A 21,415-nucleotide genomic window follows, 5' to 3' on the forward strand; every position below is an offset into this window, starting at 1 on the left:
GACCAGTTAATTCCCTACAAATTTGGAAAACCAATAATGAATTTCAAGCAAGGAGCTTTTATTGTGGATCATACAATAGTAGAGGAAGCAAATGCCATGAGCTGCACTCTCAACTTGAGAGAGCTGAGGGTCCTGGTTTTATAGTGCTGGTTACTAGGGCGGATATCAAGTAGTGTCATAGCATGTGTTAGACGGCACTATGCTGGGACATGCGCAGACAGGCTTCCTGTGTCTTCATGACACGTGTCTCATTAGCATTTAAGTCTCCACTCAGGAATGTGTTATTTAGTGTGCTAATGAGACCTCTGTCACTTCTGGGTCAGTTTTCTAGCATTTGCATCTGTGCAGCCATCAGGTTTCATCTGGTTCTGGAGCCTTTTCCCAAAAGCAGGAGTAAATATGTTGAGATTTCTCCCAAGAATCTGCTGGCCCATAATTGAATCCAAAAGGACAAATGAATTAAACATGGTTAGCTCATTCATGTTTTGAAGTTGTTGCATTTGTGCCTTAGCATATTAGTAGAATTCACCTTGAGGAATAAAACTGGTTAGCCTGTTAGGTTGCTACTGCGTTTTTGGTTTGTTTTTGCTGTATAGCTGTTTTTGCTGTTTACCTAGAATAAAATTGTTGGTGATAGTTATGTTAGGGTTTGGTATGCAGGACATTTGGGTCCCTCTGAGAATGAATTCGGCAAAGTGTACCATACAGCTGCACAAGGCGAGTTTATCAAGGGAAGAAGATATTTGCATAGACATGAATGGGCAAAGAGCTGTGGTTTTTTCTTCCTTTTTTTTGCTTGTTGCTTTTTTTCAAAATAAGAGGAGTCCTTAAATATTGTTCTTTGGTAGAATTAATTTGTGGATTTTATTGCTTTGGGGTTGGGTTGATTTGGTTTTCTAAACAGATAATCCTTTCTGCTCCCACCTCTAGTTTTTGACCTTGTGAAAAAATCCAAGTTTTCTGCTCTAAGCATCCATCAGTTAATACAAAGTTTAGTAGCTAATCAGAGTAAGGATTGGAACTCAGTAAGCAATCCAACATTTTACTCTGTGAGAACTGTTCCAACAATTACAAGTTTGAATTTAGCTTATATAGGTAGGAACAGTGAGTCATTGACATTAAAAATGTAATTATTCTTGACTAGGGGCTTCTATTTCTAAGTTGTTTTGCTCTAAAGACATGCTGAGGCTGAGTGCACAGAGAGAGAAGCAGTGTTGGGGTTTCATCTCTTCCTTTCTAAAAAATGCACTGTGGAATGCAAAGATTGGGTATCCATTGTTTAAATCTTTGCCCAGTTTCTTGGTCATTAGAAAGGGTTGAAAAGGCTCATTTTATCTTCAGGCAGTAGATTTTGCTTGGCTGTATTATGAATTTCCAAGTGTATGCAGATGATTTTGCTGTTTTGTCTGTTAGAGCAGGGAGGTGTCACTCCCAGAAAATTTTACAGTATGTTGAAGAGTATAAAAATTTATACTCTGCGACACGCTACGGGAGGGGGAGGGCCTGGGAGAGGAAGGATTAGCGTCAAAATAAGGGGGGGTGCAATTGTATGGGGAATATAATGAAAATGAAAATGCATACTTTGTGCATAAATGAAAAATGATGTAAGAATTATATAAAATAAAATACTAAAAAAAGGTTAAAAAAATTGTACCCTGCTGTGTTCATTCTGGAACAGTAAAGCTAGTAAGAAGTACTTTATGACTCTTCAAAGCTAATTGCCCTCATCAAAAAACACATTTCAACTCTTAATCCTGGCTTCTCTAGCTCAGTGGTTCTCAACTTCACTGTGGATTAGAGTCACCTGGAGCGATTGTAAAACCAAGAGGCTATCCTAAAGGCTCTGATTCAGTAGGCCTGGCGTGGGGCTAATTATTTGCTTTGCTTACAAGTTCTTGTTAGGGGAGGTGCCATTTTCTTCTCCCTCACTTATATGCAGCTGCCTTGGTCTAGCTAATGGGAACTAGGGGTGGAGCTCAGTGGCCAGGTGAGGCTTTATAACACAGAAGTTCTGTGGGCTCTGACTTTGACTTGCACCTAGGAGCTTTTGCCATTTGAAGGGGACTTTTGGAGGGGAAACATGCAGAGACACTTGGAAGAGACACGAGGGGAGGCTGATAATGGCAGCCATTACCTTGATGTGATGCCTCCTTCTGTCCGAGTTCTTTGGGACTGTCTTCAGAACTCCCCAGGATAAGGTACCTTAGACTTGTGGTGAGCTTTCAGGCCTCAGCGGCCCTGCTTCAGGACAACTCTTTTTGACTAGGCATTTGCCCACGAGGGGCTAGGAAATTTGGGGGTTTTATTGGCACACTTAATAGGAATATCCTCTCTGCAAACCACTTCTGTTAAGCACTATCACACTATGAATCTGCTTTTCCTGTGTGCATTAATAACTGGGCCCCTTTTAGAACATCCACCCTTAAGTTTGGGGAGCTCTGGGAACCCCTCAGTCACCCACTAACATTCCCAGGTGGATGATGTTTAATCTCTTCCTGATGCTGCTGGGTGTAGGAAAGGGTGGGGGGTCCATAACTTGAGAACAACTAGAGTGATAATGTGATTTGTCATTTTTTATATATATGGATATTTGGTCTTTATACACACATACACGCACACACATTTATTTCTGGCAGAGAGATCTCAAAACTTGGAATTCCCTCAGTGTCTTGATATTTATAATAAACCCCTTTCACTCACACCTAAGTTTATGTTTATGAGGTGATCTTTGGAAAGTGATGTTGTTTGATGAGTTATATCTACAAGGGCAGGTTTATTATATTAAAAAAAAAAAAGATGCTTGCACAGACTGGCAGAAAGCTGCGTTTGGAAGGGAGAGATTTGTTAAAAAGCACCTGCATAGACACAGACAGGCACAAGCGCTGCTGCTGCTTTGCAAAGGGAAAAGGTTGGTGAAAAGAAACACTTGCATAGTCAGGCAGACAGGAGAGTTGCATTTTGCCAGTGCAGAAATTGTATTGAGGTAGTGTTCTTTTGGGGGAGGGGTTCATTCTTTTATAGAATTGTTATGGTTAAATTAACTCTAGAATGTGACTAGGTTGATTTGTAAGGACTGGTGATTCTGTACAATGGCCCTCTGTCTCTATACCCCCACCTCTAGTGTGCGCCTCCAGATACTTTTTATAGCAGCCTGATACTTACAATAGCATTTGGAGCCTAAGAATTTTCCATTTCTATAGCTGGTTTAACAAATAGGTTAATCATCTCTACCCCCAGCTCCAGTTTCTAGTCTTACGACACCTCCATCCTAAATTTTCTACTCTTAGCTTTCAGAAAACCCCTAAGGATGGGGGCTTGTTGCCAGGGGAGGGTTGACTCTTTCAGTCTTCCCTTCTCCCTGCTCCTCCCCCAGTCTGGGGAGAGGGACTGGAGATTGAGTTCAAACACCAGTGGCTAATTGTTTTATCAGTCCTGCCTATGTAATGAGGCCTTCATAAAAGTCCCAAAGGATAGGGCTTAGAGAGCTTCCAGACCGGTGAACTAGAACACATTCCAGGTTGGTGATGGGCTCTGACACCAGGGGGACAGAAGTTTGTTCCCAGCTTTTCCTGACTTCTCTTTTAGTATCCTTTGTAATAAATAAGTGATCTATTAAGTAAACTGGATTCCTGATTTCTGTGATCTGCTCTAGCAGACCCAAGGAAATAGGGGTAGAAACATCTGACTTATAACCTGTTGGTCAGAAATACAGATACCAACATAAATGTGCCCATGTTTTATTAACAGCCAGGTAGACAATGTTACAGGGCAGAGAGAGGGGCACCCCAGAACCCCCATACCTGGCTGTTCTAAATAGGTCCTGCCATCCACCACATCAAGACAAAATATAAGACCTTTAATGGAAAGGAACTTTAATACAATAGCATGCAATACAGAGTTTCCAAATCAAGCATCTGAATTTACCCATCCCCTCCAGTAAATGCCCAGCCAAACAGGGTTGCCCCAAAGCAGGGCCACTGAGGGCTGAAAGCCTGTCACAAATCTAAGGCACCTTCTGGTGGGGATCTGTAGGAAAGGGGCAGAAGGGGCCCAACACATCTGGGACAAAAGAAGCAAAATCAAGATAAAAGCTGCCATTGTTAACCTCTCCACAGACCTCTCACCCACGTCTCTTTCAGCCAGTCCAGGACCAAAAAGCAAGTGCAGTTTCTTCACATTTCTCTACTCCATGTGCCTCCTCAAACTCTCCTTCTGTAACAGATAGTGTCAGAATTGAGTTAAATTAAATGGCTGGTGTTAGTGGAGGACTGAGTTAGTTGCTTGATGGTATGGAAAGAACACAATGGAATGCCACATTCTCAACAGTGAGATTTTCTTTCAACTTTTATTTGCATGTATTTTATGCTAAATTTATTCCTGAGCCATAAGTTTTTGCTTATTCAGTTTATTTTAGGATAATTTTTTCTTTGCAACCTTCTCTTCTGTTTTAGGAACCCTATTTTTTTTCTTTTTTTTAATTTAAATTTTATTTTTATATTCCCCATACAATTACAGCACCCTTATTTTGACCCCAATCCCTCCTTCCCCCCCCACCCACCCCCATAGAGTGTCTCTGGTTCATAGTTGTTTGTTGATTTTGATATTTTCTTTCTTATAGTTATTCTTTTTCCTGGTCCCTTATTTAAATTTTCTAGATTCCTGCTATGAGTGAGACCATCCGGTATTTTTCTTTTTCTTTCTGGCTTATTTCGCTGAGCATGATCCCTTCCAGCACCATCCATGTTGCTGCAAATGGCATGTGTTTATCTTTTTTGAATGCTGAGTAATAGTCCATGATGTATATGGACCACATCTTCTTGATCCAGTCATCTATTTTTGGGCATTTGGGTTGTTTCCAAAGCTTAGCTATTGTAAAGAGTGCTGCTGTAAACATAGGGGTGCAGGTGCTCTTTGGAATTGATGTCTGTGTCCTTTGGGTAAATACCTAGGAGTGGAATTGCTGGATCATATGGAAGCTCTATGTTTAGTAGGTCAAGAAATCTCCACACAGCTCTCCATAGTGGTTGGACCAGTTTGCACTCCCACCAGCAGTGCAGGAGAGTTCCTTTTTCTCCACATCCTCGCCAACATTTGTTGTTGCTAGTTTTTTTAATATGTGCCATTCTCACTGGTGTAAGATGGTATCTCATTATAGTTTTGATTTGCATTTCCCTGATGACAAGTGATGTTGAACATTTTTTCATATGCCTGTTGGCCATTTGCATTTCCTCTTCAGAGAAGTTTCTTTTTAGCTTTTCTGCCCATTTTTTGACTGGATTATTTTCTTTGGTTTTGTTGAGTCTCGTCTGCTCTTTGCAGATTTTTGTGATCAGTCCTTTATCATTAGTGTTGTGTGCAAAAATGTTCTCCCAGTCGGTGGGGTTTCTCTTTGTTTTGGTTATTGTCTCTTGCTGTACAGAAGCTCTTTAATTTGATGTAGTCCCAGCTATTTATCTTTGCCTTCACTATCACTGCTTTGGGTGATGTGTCTGTAAAGATGTCTTTGATGTGCGTATCATGTAGTGTTTTGCCTATATTTCCTTCTGTGTATTTTATGGTTTCAGGTCTTATGTCTGGTTCTTTAATCCATTTTGAGTTGGTTTTTGTGCATGGTGTTAGGTAGTAGTCAAGCTTCATTCTTTGGCATGTAGCGACCCAGTTTTCCCAGCACCATTTATTGAACAAACTTTCTTTGCTCCAATGCATAGTCTTTGCTCCTTTGTCAAAGATTAGTTGACCATAAATCTGTGGGTTTATTTCTGGATTTTCTATTCGATTCCATTGGTCTGTGTCTGTTCTTGAGGAACTATTTTTTTCAATAAGGGTCATCTCAGTGTGGCAGGGAAAGCTCATGTATGGGTTAATCCAACCATGAGCTCTTTAAGTTCTGCAACAAATCTTGGAGGCTTTGTATACCAGGATGTGCTTGGTGACCAGTGACTAGTAAATCTACATCTTGACCCTGAAGTTCAAACTTACTCTGCATTTTTAAGCATGTGTTATAAAAATTCAGCACATTTTTGGGCCACCACCCTGTGTCCAGCCCCACTATTTGCCCTGGGCACACCTACCAACTCCACCAAGAGTAATTAAGTCTTCTGATCCAGAGCATGGGATGTTTTCCATTTATTTAGATCTTTAATTTTGAATAATGTCAGAAATGAGTTAAACCATAGAACACCCAGATGGTGTTGGGGAAAAACACGCATATTGTCATTAGAGTCAGAATAGGAACTATAGATAAATCTTATGAAAAAGTTTATCCCTATTCTCTGCCTAATTGCACTCTTGATTGATAGAGAATAATAAGAGTTTGTGTTACATGAACTTTTAAAATGGAATCCTGCTTGACAAGCCTGTATTTTCCACAGATTCATGGTTGTCAAATCTTGGAAACAGTATACAAACACAGCTGTGGTGGTTTGCCTCCTGTTCGAAGTGCACTAGAAAAGTAAGTCACGGTTTAATTTGGACTAAGGGCGGAGGTGATCAAATGACTCGATTTTGCATGTGTTTTATTTTTAGGTCATCTCAGATTTCTCTCTGGGGAAAATTATGACCAGGATAGAAAACCACATGAACAGATGGATCCATGTAATCCTTGATGGCTCAGAAATTACAAAAGGAGGGTTATAAAGTGTTAAGTGTCAAAGCTAAGATCTAGTTGTCTAGATGACCTTGAAGCAATCCTTTTTAATTTTTGGATCTCATTTTCTTTGGAGATTTTCCATTACATGAGCTGGGTGATGCTTAGCTATGTCTAAATTGTATTTTGAGTAGTTATTTTCATATCAAGGCTCTTAAAAGTATTTATATCGCGTAATGTCATGCTTGGAAATTTTACCCTAAAAAATTATTCAGAAGAAAATAATAATATGCAGTCACTACAATGTTGCACTGCATCAGCAGCAGGAAAAAGCTAAATAAAGATAGTCACTTGATAGACTATAAACCCATTATACAGATAATTACATATATACAGGTTATATATTTGCAAGGACCAAATTTTATAGGCTACATATGTAGATGTATATCAGTGTAGATGGCTTCCATTTGATTTGTTCAAAGAGAGATCTTAATCACTTAGCATACTACAAATAGCAGATTGAAGCTCTTGTTTCTTTTTCTCCCCAAGTTTCTATTTTGAAAAATTCAGACCTACAAAAAGTTGAAAGAAGAGTACAATAAACACCTTTGGTTTAGTATCCTTTAGTTTGTCACTGGTTCACATTTTACCACATTTGCTTTCTTTTTTTCTCCATGAATTGTAAAATAAATATGTAAATATGTGTATATACACATACGCACACATTTTTTTTTTTTCTGAATCATTTGAAAGTAGTCACAGATATCATTACTTAACTCCTAAATACTTCGGCTTGTTTCCCTTAACCTCAATAGCATACTACACCCAAGAAAGTTGTTATTAATTCAACAATAGCCTAAGTATGCTCAGCTTTCCCCACTTGTTCCCTAGAAGTCCTTTATATTCATTTTAGCAATCTGGGGTCCAATCAGTATTTACTGTTTACTGCATTTGTTTTTCTTTTAAAGACGCTTAATTTGAAACAGTCCCCTTCCTTGCCCTCTTTTTTTTTTTTTTCTTTTAAAGATTTATTTTATTTTTATGCATGCAAGAGCTGGGGCACAGGCCATAGGGCAGGCAGGGGTGAAAGGATCCACCAGAGACAGAGCGGGGAACAGAACAGGCAGATTGACTGAAATACACTGCTGAGGGGAACAGCAGGCGAGCCAGGAGTGGTCTGCTGTGCCATGTGGGTCGCTCCCTGGCTGGGCATTGAACTCATGGCGCAAGGGGTGACGATGCAACCTATGAAGCAGAGCGCAGCCTCTGCAGCCTGCCCTTTTTTTTTCCTTTAATCATTGAACATTTTTAACATGAATACTATATAGGGAATTTTATTTCCTGTTGCACCACATCCGAAGGTACAGAAAGTAAGTTTGTCATCTTATAGGTGTGAACTTTGATCACCTAGTTTAGGTGTTTCCACCAGAGCTCCATTTTATTTTTTAAAGATTTATTTATGCATGTAAGAGCTGGGGTACAGGCAAGAGATGTAGGGGGTGAGAGGATACACCAGAGACAGAGTGGGGAACAGAACAGTCAGGTTGACTGAAATACACTGCTGAGGGGAGCAGCGGGCTAGACAGGAGAGGTCTGCTTCACCATGTGGTTTCTCCCTGGCTGGCCAGGGATCGAACTCGTGCTGCAGAGGCTGCTGGTTGCTTCAAAGTGCGGTGCTTAACCCCTCTTGCCACTAGGGAGGCCAGAGCTCCGTTTTTGAGGGACCTTTCCCCCTTTATAGTTAATATGGTATCTGGAGCATGGTCCTTTGAGACCATGTCACTATTCTTTTCACCAACAACCTTTCTGCTCCTCTGTAACCTTTCTTTCCATCAACAACCTTTTTGTTAGATGATGCTTCTTCAGGTATACCTGCTTCTCACTTTCCCTATATGATTCCAGCAGAAATAAAACATTTACTATTGTGTTCACCAAAAAGAGATCCTATAAGTAGGGCCTCCCCGGTGGCGCAGCGGTTGAGCTCTGGGTTGCAAAGCTGCCCGCAGCCTCTGCAGCGCCGGTTCGATCCCCTGCTGCTCCCCGGCCACAGGTGGAGGGTCCCACATGGCGCGCAGACCTCTCCTGCCGCCTGCTGCTCCCCTCAGCAGTGTCCTTTGGTCCTTCTGCCTGCTCTGCTCCCCGCTCTGGTTCTGGTGAATTCTCTCACCCTCCCACGCTTCTGACTGTACCCAGTGCTTGTATAAATAAATAAAAATAAATCTTAAAAAAAAAAAAAAGAGAGATCCTATAAGTACATTAAGTGGTGTAGAATCATCACTTTTGAAGCTTTCTCCATAAAAGACAGGGGTAGAATGTACCTATCCTGAAAGACTATCAGAACATTCATGGAACATTTTAGATTTTACTCTATAGGCTACAGGTTTGGAAATTTATTCACATAATCTATCCACAAATATTTAAAATAGCACAATTATTTTTAGCTTTATCAGTCATTTCCCTTATGACTCATCAAACTCAGGCCCCTGTTTATCAAGCAGCAGTTTAAAACATGCCCTCTGTGTTGTTGTGGGGTTCAGTGTTCTCTAAGCTGACATGTAAGGCTCTTGATATCTTCTCCACTTGCTCTCCTCTCCACTCAGGATCCTGGCCGTGTGTCATGGCGTCATGTATAAGCAGCTTTCAGCCTGGATGCTACATGGACTTCTCTTGGACCAACATGAAGAGTTTTTTGTCAAACAGGGTCCATCTTCTGGTAATGTCAGTGCCCAGCCAGAAGAGGATGAGGAGGATCTGGGCATTGGGGGACTAACAGGAAAACAATTGAGAGAACTCCAGGACTTGGTGAGAGCACAGCAAGACACCTAGCATATTCCAGCTAGGAAACAAGAAATGTACAGCTCAATCTTTTGATTCCCTATCCCCTCTATTCATCATAGCCTGGGCACCTCCCATAAATTCTTTATGTGTAAACATGTGGCTTTGTCTTAGCTTAATTTAAGATGAGACTATAAATTAGAAAATATACTTGTGAGATTCTTTTGTTTCCCCTTTTCCCAGTATATGCATTTAAGGGATTAATAACAAGTCTTTATCTCTTAAGGCAGTCTTTTGGCTACTATAACACACACAGTTTGGAATTTTGACTAGAATCCCCAAAGCCCTGTTACTGTCCTTATTCATCCATCTAGTCATTCATTCATTTACCCTTCGTTTATCCTGTTACATTTTATTGAATGTCTTGTTACGTGCCGGGCACTGTTCTAGGTGCCACAACTGCATAGACATAAAATGTAGTGGCTTCTGTCATTGGGTGCTTAGAGCTTAATGGAAGACATTGAGAAGTACACAGATTACAGTATACTGAGTGCTCTGGAAAAAGTAGGTATGGGTGTTCTTGGATCATGGTCTTAAAGTAGAGAAGTCTTTTCAGGAGAAGTTGTCTAAATTGCAAAGAGTTGGGAAGAGAGGTCAAGAGATGTTCCAGGCAAAGGGAATGAGACCTGAAATATAAAGTATAAGGAACAATGGAGCAGATGAGGAAAGTGGCAATCAAGCTGTTGAGTTAAGCAGAGGTACACTCAAGAAAGCCCTTGTAAGCAATGGGGAGGAATTTGGACTTGAATGTAAAAAGAACTGGGGAGCTAGTGAAGAATTTTAGGCAAGAGGGTTTCACAATCAGACTTTGATCACTCTGGTACTGTGAAGGGAATTGGTTTAAAAAAAAAGCGACAGGTAGGTCAGTTAGGAGGTTGATGGGGATTATTAAATGAAAAATAAACCAAGGTGGTATGTCAATATGGAGAAAAGTACAGATATTTAGCAAGTGGATTAAGTAGTTTTAGGAATTAACTGGATATGGGTCCAGGGGGAACAATGAAGAATATCCACATTTCTACCGTTAGCATCTAGGTGAGCAGTGATCATAAGGAATGTATTGGAGAAAAGATGGATCTAATTTTGGACTCATTGTATTTGACATCCTTGTGTGAAATGTCCACTGGGCTGAACCTGGAGCTCATGAAAGCAATCTAGCTTAAGGTACAGATTTACAAGTCATCAATATATTGGTGTTTTTAATCTGGGGCCCATGGAGCGTCTGTAAATGCTCTATACATTTGAAAGATCTGTAGCTTTCATAATTGCAGAGCCCTATGACCCAAAAAGATTTGAGATGTCTTATTATGAAGTTGTGATTAAGAAAACTGTAGAGCAGAGGAAAGGAAGGCCTGGCATAGTGCCCTGAGGAAGCCCAAAACAAAAAGGGTGAACAGCAGTGATCAAAGTCAGGATTATGGATTCTGAGGTCCCAGGATTGGAGCCAGATGAAGGTCACATCAAATGCAAATTTGGAATGGGAGGAGCCTGAGTAATTGGGTGGTGGGTATTTGGGATTTCATGGACTGACTAGATCTTTGGTCCTCAAGTTTTAGTGTGCATCAGAAACACTTGGGAGCCTTTTAAAAGATGGATTGCTTTGCCCCATCCCCCAGATTTTCTGATGGGTGAGGTTTAAAAATTTGCATCTCTAACAAGCTCCCAGGTGAGGCTGACTCTGCTGCTCCAGGAACAACACTTTCAGACCCACCTAACTACATGAATCGGGCTAGTCTAAAGAACAGGGCAGAGCTGACATATAGAAGATAAATCATAGACATGTAGACAGAAAAAATTAGAGACCAGCTATACCACTGTACGATTAAGGAAACAGTTCCAGATTGACAGCCCAACTTTTTAAAATTTTTTTTTATTTTTTATATCATTGGTCATTTTTAAACAATATTTGCCTCCCCCCCACCCCCTCAGGTGTAGTCCCCATAAAGTTTCCTTCACCAATGCCCCTGTGTACCATCACCTCAGTCCCCTGGGCTCCTCCCTCCCTCCCTCTGATCCCTCTCCCTCCTCCTCCCCTACAGCATGTCTCTGATTTACAATTGTCTGGTTTTGCTTTGTTGTGTTTTGTACTGTTATTTTTTTATACTGATGTCTTATTTGGTTCCCCTATATTCCTGCTATAAGTGAAACCATCTGATATTTTTCTGTTTCCTTCTGGCTTATTTCACTGAGCATAATTCGTTCTAGCTTCACCCAGGTTGCTGCGAATGGCATGAGTTTATCTTTGATTGCTGAGTAATCTATACTGTTGTGTATATATACCACATCTTCTTGATACAGTCATCTGTTTTTGGTGACAGCCCAACTTTTTATACAGTAGGAAAGGCAGAATAAATACTGACATCCTAATGTTTTAAAAAAAAACAACAACAACAACAAAAAAAAAAACAGTTGTCACCATGCTATCCTGCCACCTGAAAATGGAATATGTCTAACACTGGTAATTTAAGAATTTTTTTTTTTTTTCGAGATTTATTTTTGCATACAAGAGCTGGGGTATAGGCCAGAGGTGTGGGGGTTGGTGAAAGGATTCACGAGAGACAGAGTGGGGGACCAGAACAGGCAAACTGACTGAAATACACTGCTGAGGGGAGCAGCAGGCATGGCAGGAGAGGTCACCTCCCTGTCCGGGGATCGAGCCTGTGCTGCAGTAGCTGCAAATTGCTTCATGGTGCTGAGACTTAATCCCTTGTGCCACCAGGGAGGCCCTAATTTAAGAGTTTTTTAAAATTTTAATCTTTTGGGTTTATATTTCTGTTTTTCCATATGTACACATGTTCCACTCACCCTCTATCAAACCACCCATCCAATACTCCATCTGCCTCTTACTACCTCCTCCTTCCTCTCAGTTCCCTATGGTAACCCTTATGTTCTCTCACCAAGTTCAAGATTTTGCTGCGTATTTTTTTTTTGTTGTTTCTATTCCATCTGATATCATTCACTTTTTGACTTGTTTCATTTAACATAATCACCTCGAGTTTCATCTACTTTTGTGCTAAATGCCTCTATTTTGTCTTTTTCACAGCTGTTTAATATTCTGTTGATTATGCATTCCATGATTTTTCCATTAGTCTTTTGGAGGGCACTTAGGTTGGTTGGATAACTTGACAGTTGTGGGCAGTGCTGCTGTGTGCATAGGCATAAATAAATCTTTTCATATTAAAATTTTCATATTATTTGGATAAATAACTAATAGAGGTATAACCAAGTCATTGATTATTGAAGAATTATGCAACTTCAGATTTTAAGTTCCTATTTCTATAAAATATAAAACATGGTTGGGAGAGTTACTGAATGTGTTCTTGTTTTTCTTTCTTTATACATCATTCTGATAAAGATTATTTCCTTGATTAGCGTTTGATAGAAGAAGAGAACATGTTGGCACCATCTCTGAAACAGTTTTCTCTTCGAGTAGAGATTTTGCCATCCTACATTCCAGTGAGGGTTGCTGAAAAAATCCTGTTTGTTGGAGAATCTGTCCAGATGTTTGAGAATCAAAATGTAAACCTGACTAGAAAAGGTAGGAAATTCATTGCCCAGTGTATTCCATCATTAAAGGCCCAAAGTATGCCTACTGAGAGTGAGTGGTTAACAAAACTTATGTCCTGAGATTTCAGGGCAGTCATGATGGATTGCCTGGGAAGCAGGTAATTCAGCTGCACTCCCAGGTTTGGAAAACCTTGCCTGCCCTGGTTGTTCTTTCTTTGACAGTGCCTTCCTCTTTTGCAGGCTCCATTTTGAAAAACCAGGAGGACACTTTTGCTGCAGAACTACATCGTCTCAAGCAGCAGCCACTCTTCAGCCTGGTGGATTTCGAGCAGGTCGTGGATCGTATTCGTAGTACTGTGGCTGAGGTTTGTCTTTGATTATGTATTTTCTGAAAAAGAAAATGGACCAATTCCCCTGACCTTTGTTTCTTCTTGATTGGTTAGAGCTTAGTTCGGGAGATGATAGAGTTGAAAGATAAGAAGTAGAAAATAAACATACTGTTTTCAGTAACAGAGGTAGAACTGCCCTAGCCTTTTCACACCTGACTTGAGTTTGCTAGTTAGCTAGTTAATTACTTAGATGAATAAAGGAAGGTCTTGGTTTCATTTCAGACACAGCATTTTGGGTCTATATAGATGGTAGTGACCCCAAGGAATCGACTGAGTCTCACTAAATTAGTGCCGACTTACATTTTAGTATGGCTTTGTAACTTATTCTTTCACTTATGGATATAACTTTATTAGGAAGGCAGAGCAAGTATTGGTTTTCTATTTTTATAAATGAAAAAGATACTCAGAATGCTAACTTCTCGAATGTTCACAGAACCAGGTCTTCCGACATTGAGTTCAGTGTTCTTAAGTGAACTGTGCTTCATCCAGCCAACATAAATTGTGACCAGTAACTTTTCAAATGGGCATTGGTTCTGTGCTTATAATAAAATTTTTTTTAAGATTTATATATGCATACAAGAGCTGGGGTACATGCCAGAGATGCTGGAGGGTGAGAGGATTCACTAGAGACAGAGTGGGGAACAGAACAGGCAGACTCACTGAAACACGCTGCTGAGGGGAGCAGCGGGTGAGGCAGGAGAGGTCTGCTGCACCATGTGGGTTGCTTCCTGGCCAGCCTGGGATCGAACTCGCGCTGCAGAGGCTGCAGATTTCTTCACAGTGCTAGTGCGGTGCTTTAACCCCTTGCACCACCAGGGACGCCCCTATAATAAAATTTGATTCATATGTGTCAAATGAAATGGTATCTTCAGTCAACTGTATTGTCAACTATTTTAGAGGTTTTCAACTTAGAGAAATCTTAAAAGTATGCACGTGCACCAAGTCCTTATTTTCAGAGTTTCTGATTAGTAGGCCAGGAAGTAGTGAGTATATTTACATCAGCCAACAACAATAAACCTCAAAAAGTGATTTTTGAAGCATAGCCATTATGCTAGGGTCATTGTCTAGAATTGCTAAGAAAGTTAGCCTCAAATAGCTTTTTTCTTTAAAGATTTATTTATTTATGCATACAAGAGCTGGGGTACAGACCAGAGATGTGGGGGTAGAGGGGTGGGAGGGATTCACCAGAGACAAAGTGGGAAGCAGAAAAGGCAGACTGACTGAAATACACTGCTTAGAGAAGCAGCAGGCGAGAAAGGAGGGGTCTGCCTCGCCATGTGGGTTGCTCCCTGGCTGGCCATGGATCCAACTCGTGCTGCAGAGGCTGCGGATTGCTTCATAGTGCGGTGCATAACCCCTTGCACCACCCGGGAGGCCCAACATCAAATATCTTTAGAAGCCTCCCTGGCAGCACAAGGGGTTAAGTCTCAGCACTATGAAGCTATCTGCCGCCTGAGTTTGATCCCCAGCCAGAGAGCTAACCCACATTGCGCAGCAGACCTCTCCTGCTTTGCCTGCTGCTCCTGTCAGCTGTGTATTTCAGTAGATCTGCCTGTTCTGCTCTCCATTCTGTCTCTGGTGAATCCTCTCATACACACCCCACCTGCACCTCTGGCCTACACCCCAGCTCTTGTATGCATGCAGAAAGAGAGAAAGAGAGAACTTTGAATTTGAAGCAACAATCTATCATGAATATGATTTTATTTTCTGGTCACTGTCTCAAATTCCTACGTGTTGGAAACAGATGTAAAGTATACATAAAATAGCACATTAAAGTGGCCTTGAGGTATCTCTTGATTTGATTCTTTATAAACAAATATATAAACTATTAGAATATGCATTTCTTTCCTTCCAAAATTTCAAGGCTGCCTTGCCTTTGTCTATAGCCAAGTCAGCCTTTGCCTAAGAGGTTGGTGCCCTCAGTACTTTTCATCTTAATCTTTTGTGATCTTTTTAAAAATTTTTGTGATAACTGGGAGGAAATGGAAGAAAGTAAAATTTTACTGTATGAATATTATGAGATTTCAAATTCGTTTTTTGTGTGTGAAATTTTGAAATGGATATAGTGCTAGAAATTATATTTCCAGTTTGTAAAAATGATAGACAAAGAATTGAAGTTCTTAAGTTTTCTAGAATTGTAGGTAATTGACTCTATTTAAAGGTATTTTAACAATAAGTTATAGTAATGAAAGAAATAGAGAAGAAAAAAGGGGGAATGTCTCTAAATACTTACTGTACACCCTTTTGGAGGTCGCTTTCTGTTTATTCCTTTAAAATTTTTATGCAATATATACTATACTATTTACATAAATTTCAAACAAGCAGGATTAATCTGGTGTTAGATGTTAAGAGAGTATTTGCCCTTGATCAATGGAAGTGGCCAGAGTGGGGCTTTCAGGGCATGTGATTATACAGATATATTTAATTTGTGAAAATTGTTTGTTGTAAACTTATGATTTGTATACTTTTTAGTACATGCTTTCTTTAGTCCTTCAAGAAAAAAGATTTTGAAAATTCCTAAATAAGTAATAGCTTTGGGGTGGCGCAAGGGGTGAAGTCTCAGCACTATGAAGCTGTCTACAGCCACTGCAGCACAAGTTTGATCCCCGGCCAGGGAGCTACCCACATGGCGCAGCAGACCTCTCCTGACTTGCCCGCTGCTTCCCTCAGCAGTGTATTTCATAAATAAATAAATAAATCTTTTTAAAAAACACACAAATGAATGGAAAGACATTCCATGCCCATGAATCAGATAAATCAACATTTTATAAAATCATCATTTTACCTAAAGCATTATACAAATTCAATGCAATCCCAATTAAGATCCCAACAGCATTCTTCACAGAAACAGAACCAAAAAATTCTTAAAATTCGTGGGTTGCTCCTTGGACTGCTGGGGATCCAATTCATTCGTGCTGCAGAGGTTGCAGATTGCTTCATAGTGCTGTGCTTAACCCCTTGCACCACCAGGGAGGCCCTATTAGTGTTTTCTTCAGCTTTTTTTCAGAGATGTATAGTTGTCAGTATACAGGTCAGTTACTCCTTTGGTTAAATTTTATTCCTAGATATTTTTATTTTTTTAAAGATTTATTTATGCATACAAGAACTGGGGTGTAGGCCAGAGGTGGGGGCAGGGAAAAAGTGAGAGGATTCACCAGAAACAGAGTGGGGAGCAGAACAGGCAGAATGACTGAAATACACTGCTGAGGGCAGCAGCGGGTGAGACAGGAGAGGTCTGCTGCACCATGTGGGTAGCTCCCTGACCTGGGATTGAACTCGTGCTTCAGGGGCTACGGATTGCTTCATAATGCTGAGACTTCACCTCTTGCACCACCAGGGAGCCCATAGGTATTCTTTTTAATATCATAAATGGCTTTGCTTTCTTCATACTTATTTTAGCTGGTTCTTGGTGTATAAAATGCAACAGATTTTTTGCATATTGTTTTTGTAGTCTGCAACTTTACTGTATTATTTCTAATAGTTTCTGGTGAAGTCTTTATGTGTATGTCATGTGCATACAGTAAGTTTTACTGCTTCCATTCCAAGTTGAATACATTTTATTTTTATTGCCTAATTACTCTAACGAGGACTTCCAGTATTAGGTTAAATAACAGTGAGAGCGAGCATCCTTGTGTTCCTGATTTTAAAGGGAAAGCCTTTAGTCTTTTACCACTGAGTATGATGTTAGCTATCAGTTTGTCATACATGGATGTATTTTTTAATTCCATTTGTGTATGTTTTGTTGAGGATTTTTGCATCTGTATTCATCAGAATATTGACCTTTATTTTGGTTTTTGTGATGTTCTTGTTTGGTGTTGGTATCTGAGTAATGTTGGTCTTGTGAAAGGAGTTGGGAAGTATTCCTTCCTCTTGTACTTTCTGGAAGTTTGAGAAGGATTGGTATTCTTTGAATGTTTGGTAAAGTTTCATCAGTGAGCCCATCTGGCCTAGGACTTTTGTTTGTTTTGGGGGTTGAGGAGGTTGATTACTGTTTTAATTCTTTTGCTCAGTCTGTTTCTTTTTGATTCATTCTTGGGAGATTGTTAGAGTCAAGGAATTTTTCCATTTCTTCTAGACTGTCCAATTTGCTGGCAGCCAGGTGTTTACAGCAGTCTCTTTCTTATTCTATTTCTATGGTATATTATAACTTCACCACTTTTCATTTCTCATTTATTTGAATATTTTCTTTCTTAAAGAGTTATGGATCTGTTGTGTTTTTTAAAAAGATTTTATTTATTTATGCATACAAGAATGGGGTATAGGCCAGAGGTGTGAAGGGTGAGAAGATTCCCCAGAGGCAGAGTGGGGAACAGAACAGGCAGATTTGACTGAAATACACTGCTGAGGGGAGCAGCAGGTGAGTCAGGAGAGGTCTGCTGTGCCATGTGGGTAGTTCCCTGGCTGGGGATCGAACTCATGCTGCAATGGCTGCGGATAGCTTCATAGATTGTGTCTTAACCCCTTGCGCCACCAGGGAGGCCCCTGTTGTGTTAGTTCCTATCTCATGTATGTTGTGATTTTTATTTCCTTCTTGTACTGACTTTGGGATTTGTTCGTTCTTTTTCTAGTTCCATTAGATGTAAGGTTTTATTGTTTATTTAAAGATATTTCTTGAGATAAGCCTGAATTGCTTTGTAATTCCCTATCAGTATTTTCATTTGTTTCCAGATATTTTTTGACTTCTCCTTTGATTTCTTTGGTGACCTGATAGCTGTTCAATAGCATGTAGCATCTCCACATAGTGATTTTTCCAAATCTCTTCTTGTAATTGGATTCTAACTTCATAGCACTGTGGCTGAACAAAAAATGACTTGGTGTGATTTTTGATCTTCTTAAGTTAATGAGATTTGTTTTGTGTTCCAAAATGTGTTCTGTCCTTGAGAATGTTGCATATGCACTTGAGAAGAATGTATATTCTGCTTTTTTTTTTAACGATTTATTTATTTATTTATTTATACAAGAGCTTGCCAAGATGAAATCTACCAATGATTCCAACCCAAGGTGGTCCCTAGTTTCTTGCTTCCTAGCTAGTGCTGTAAATATGCTATCTGGGATTCCTTCATCTCTGAGTTGGGCACTGTTCAGACTGGTATACTGTGTTGGGTCCCAGGTGAGTGCTCAGGCCCATTAAGGGATGGTTCTTAGTCTCTACTTTTTTTTTTTTTTCAAAGATTTATTTTTTATTTATACAATAGCTGGGGTACAGGCCAGAAGCGCGGGTGGGGTGAGAGGATTCACCAGAGACAGAGTGGGGAGCAGAACAGGCAGACAGACTGAAAGCACTGCTGAGGGGAGCAGCAGGCACTGCCTTTTTATCCTTTGATGCTGAAGCATTTCTTGTCTGAATTTCAGGTCTGCCTCTGGGTAAATTAATTCATGTTTACTTTCAGGTTTATTGTATCTGTGGGAGGAGTCAAATGCAATTTCTTATGCAGCCGTTTGAACACCCATCCCTACAATTATTTTAAATATCTTTATTACATGTGCTTTCATTGCTAACACATGTGCTTTTTTTTCAATTTTAAGTTCTATTACATAAATTTGACATGTAAATTTAAGGAGAACAGCGTGTAGCTTTGTATATGTTGTACTGTGGTTACCCTTGTAACACTATTATATTGCATTTTCATTGTACAGTATTATTGTCTGTTGGTAATACTGTGTATTAAGCCTGTGGCTATTATAGTACTCATTACAAGTTTGTGCCCTTAAGCACTATCAATCTTATCCTCCCGCCCCATCCCCTGAGAGCTACTGTTTTTATTCTCTGGGTTATTTTGATTTTTACAGGTACAGTACTTGTCTTTGACTTAACTCACTTAACATAATGTCCTTAAGGTCCATCCATGTTCCTTATAGCTGAATAATGTTCCATTGTTACTATGCTGGGTTGTCAGAAAAAGTCATGATACATTTTTTGTTTTTCAAGCAAAACTTCGTCATGAGTTTTCTGACAGCCCAATATATACCACATCTTCTTTATCCATTTGTCTACTGACAGGCACTTAGATTGTTTTCATGTTTGGCTATTGTGATTAATAGTGCGTATATCTCTTTGATATCCTGTTTTCTTTCCTTTGGATATATACCCAGCAGTAGAATTGCTGGGTTATATGGCAATTCTTTTTTTTTTTTTTAAATTTTTGAAGAACCTCCATATTGTTTTCTATGGTATGTGTACCTATTTACATTCCCACCAGCAGTGCACTGGGAATGTAAAAGACAACATCCTTGTCAACACTTGTAGACTTACCTCTTGTTTTCTAGATGATTGCCATTTTAACAGGTATGAGGTGATACTTCATTGTGGTTTTGGTTTGCATTTCCCTGATGATTCATGATGTTCTGTATGAGCATTTTATATACCTGTTGGCCATTTACATGTTTTTGAAACAATACCTATTTCCTCTGTCCATTTATAATAGGATTATTTGGGTTATTTTTTGTTTGTTGCTTTTTGTTATTGAATTGTATAGATTGGGAATTAACCCTTATCCACTATGCGGTTTGCAAATATTTTCTGCATTCCATAGGTTGCCTTTGCATTTTGTTGGTTTTTTTTTTTTTCCTGGTTGTGCAAAAGCATTTTTAGTATGATGTAGTTCCACTTGTTTTGCTTTTATTATCAGTGCTTTTGGTGCTATATCCAAAAAAATCATTACCAAAACTTATGTTAAGGCGCTTCTTCACATTCACATATAAACATTCTGCATTTGTTTATCTGGTGTTCCTTTGTCAAATAATAGTTGGCTGTATTTGCAGGGATTTAAATCTTTGTTCTCTGTTCTGTTCCTCTGGTCTGTTTATTTTTATGACAGAGCAGTACCATTTTTATTACTAGTGCTTTATAGTATAGTTTCTAATCAGGAAGCATGATGCTGCTGGTTTTGTTTTTCTTCCTCAGGATCGGTTTTGTTATTCAGGGTTTTCTGTGGTTCCGTGCAGATATTAGGATTGCTTTTTTAAAAAAAAAGGTTTTATTTATTTTTAAGTCAAAGAACTGGGGTACAGACCAAAGGTGCAGGGGGTGAGAGGATTCACCAGAGACAGAGTGGGGAGCAGAGCAGATGGATCTACTGAAATACACTGCTGATAGCTTCGTAGTGCTGAGACTTTACCCCTTGCACCACCAGCGAGGCCCAGGCTTGTTTTTTCCATTTCTGTGAAGAAAAACATTAGAATTTTGATGGGGATTGCATTGAACAAATTGATGGCTTTGGGTGATAGGGACATTTTAACAATACTAATTGTTCTGATTCATGAACTCAGGGTGTCTTTCTATTTGTCTCTTTCAACAACATCTTGTTTTCATTGTACAGATCTGTCACTTTCTTGGTTTATTTCTTTTTTTATTAAACATATATATTTATTTCGCATCATTGTTCATTTTTGTACAGTGTTTGATTTCTCCTCTCAGGTGTAGTGCCCATGAAATTCCCACCACCGAGTCACCGGTGAACCATCACCATAGTCCCTTGTGCTCTTCCTGCCCCTGTTTTGATCTCTCTCCCCCCTCTCCTCCTGTTATGTCTCCAATTTATAGTCTGCCTGCTAATTTTCTTTTTTTTTCGCTACTCCTTGTTTGGTTTCCCTGTATACCTCCTATAAGTGAAACCATTGGATATTTTTCTTTTTCCTTCTGACTTATTTCACTGAGCATAATCCCAGCTCCATCCATTTTGCTGTGAATGGCATGAGTTTATTTTTTTTGATTGCTAAGTAATATTCCCTTGTGTATCTATACCACATCTTCTTGATCCAGTCATCTGTTTTTGGACATTTAGGTTGTTTCCATACTTTAGCTATTGTAATAGTGCTGCAATGCTAGGTATTCTTTTACTCTGCATAATTATTTTGAGATTCATATTGGTGTGTGAAGTTTTTTTATTATGGAATAGTATCCCCTTGAAAATAGTGTTTTTATCCAGTCATCTATAAACAAACATTTGGGTTGTTCACACATTGTAGTTTTAATTTGTATTTTCATAATGACTGGTAACATTGAATATCTTTTGACATGCTTATTTACCATCATTGGTGAAGTGTCTGTTCAAATATTGTCCATTTTTTCTTACTATTGAGTTTTGAGAATTCTTTT

The 21,415-nt window shown here is 39.5% G+C and overlaps 1 protein-coding gene across 1 annotated transcript in view; it reads left to right on the plus strand.

The window, feature by feature from the left end:
- TUBGCP4 (tubulin gamma complex component 4) overlaps positions 1–21,415 on the plus strand; it is a gene marked incomplete at its 3' end in the record, with an annotated part of 43,378 nt that overhangs the window by 10,133 nt on the left and 11,830 nt on the right. Inside the window, exons 6-9 of the mRNA XM_084240141.1 lie at positions 6,372–6,451; positions 9,187–9,388; positions 12,794–12,959; positions 13,169–13,293. Coding sequence (XP_084096267.1) covers positions 6,372–6,451; positions 9,187–9,388; positions 12,794–12,959; positions 13,169–13,293 — 573 coding nt within the window. The remainder of the gene's footprint in view (positions 1–6,371; positions 6,452–9,186; positions 9,389–12,793; positions 12,960–13,168; positions 13,294–21,415) is intronic.

Source organism: Talpa europaea (genome assembly GCF_964194135.1).
Source record: "Talpa europaea genome assembly, chromosome: 8".
NCBI classification, from domain to species: domain Eukaryota; kingdom Metazoa; phylum Chordata; class Mammalia; order Eulipotyphla; family Talpidae; genus Talpa; species Talpa europaea.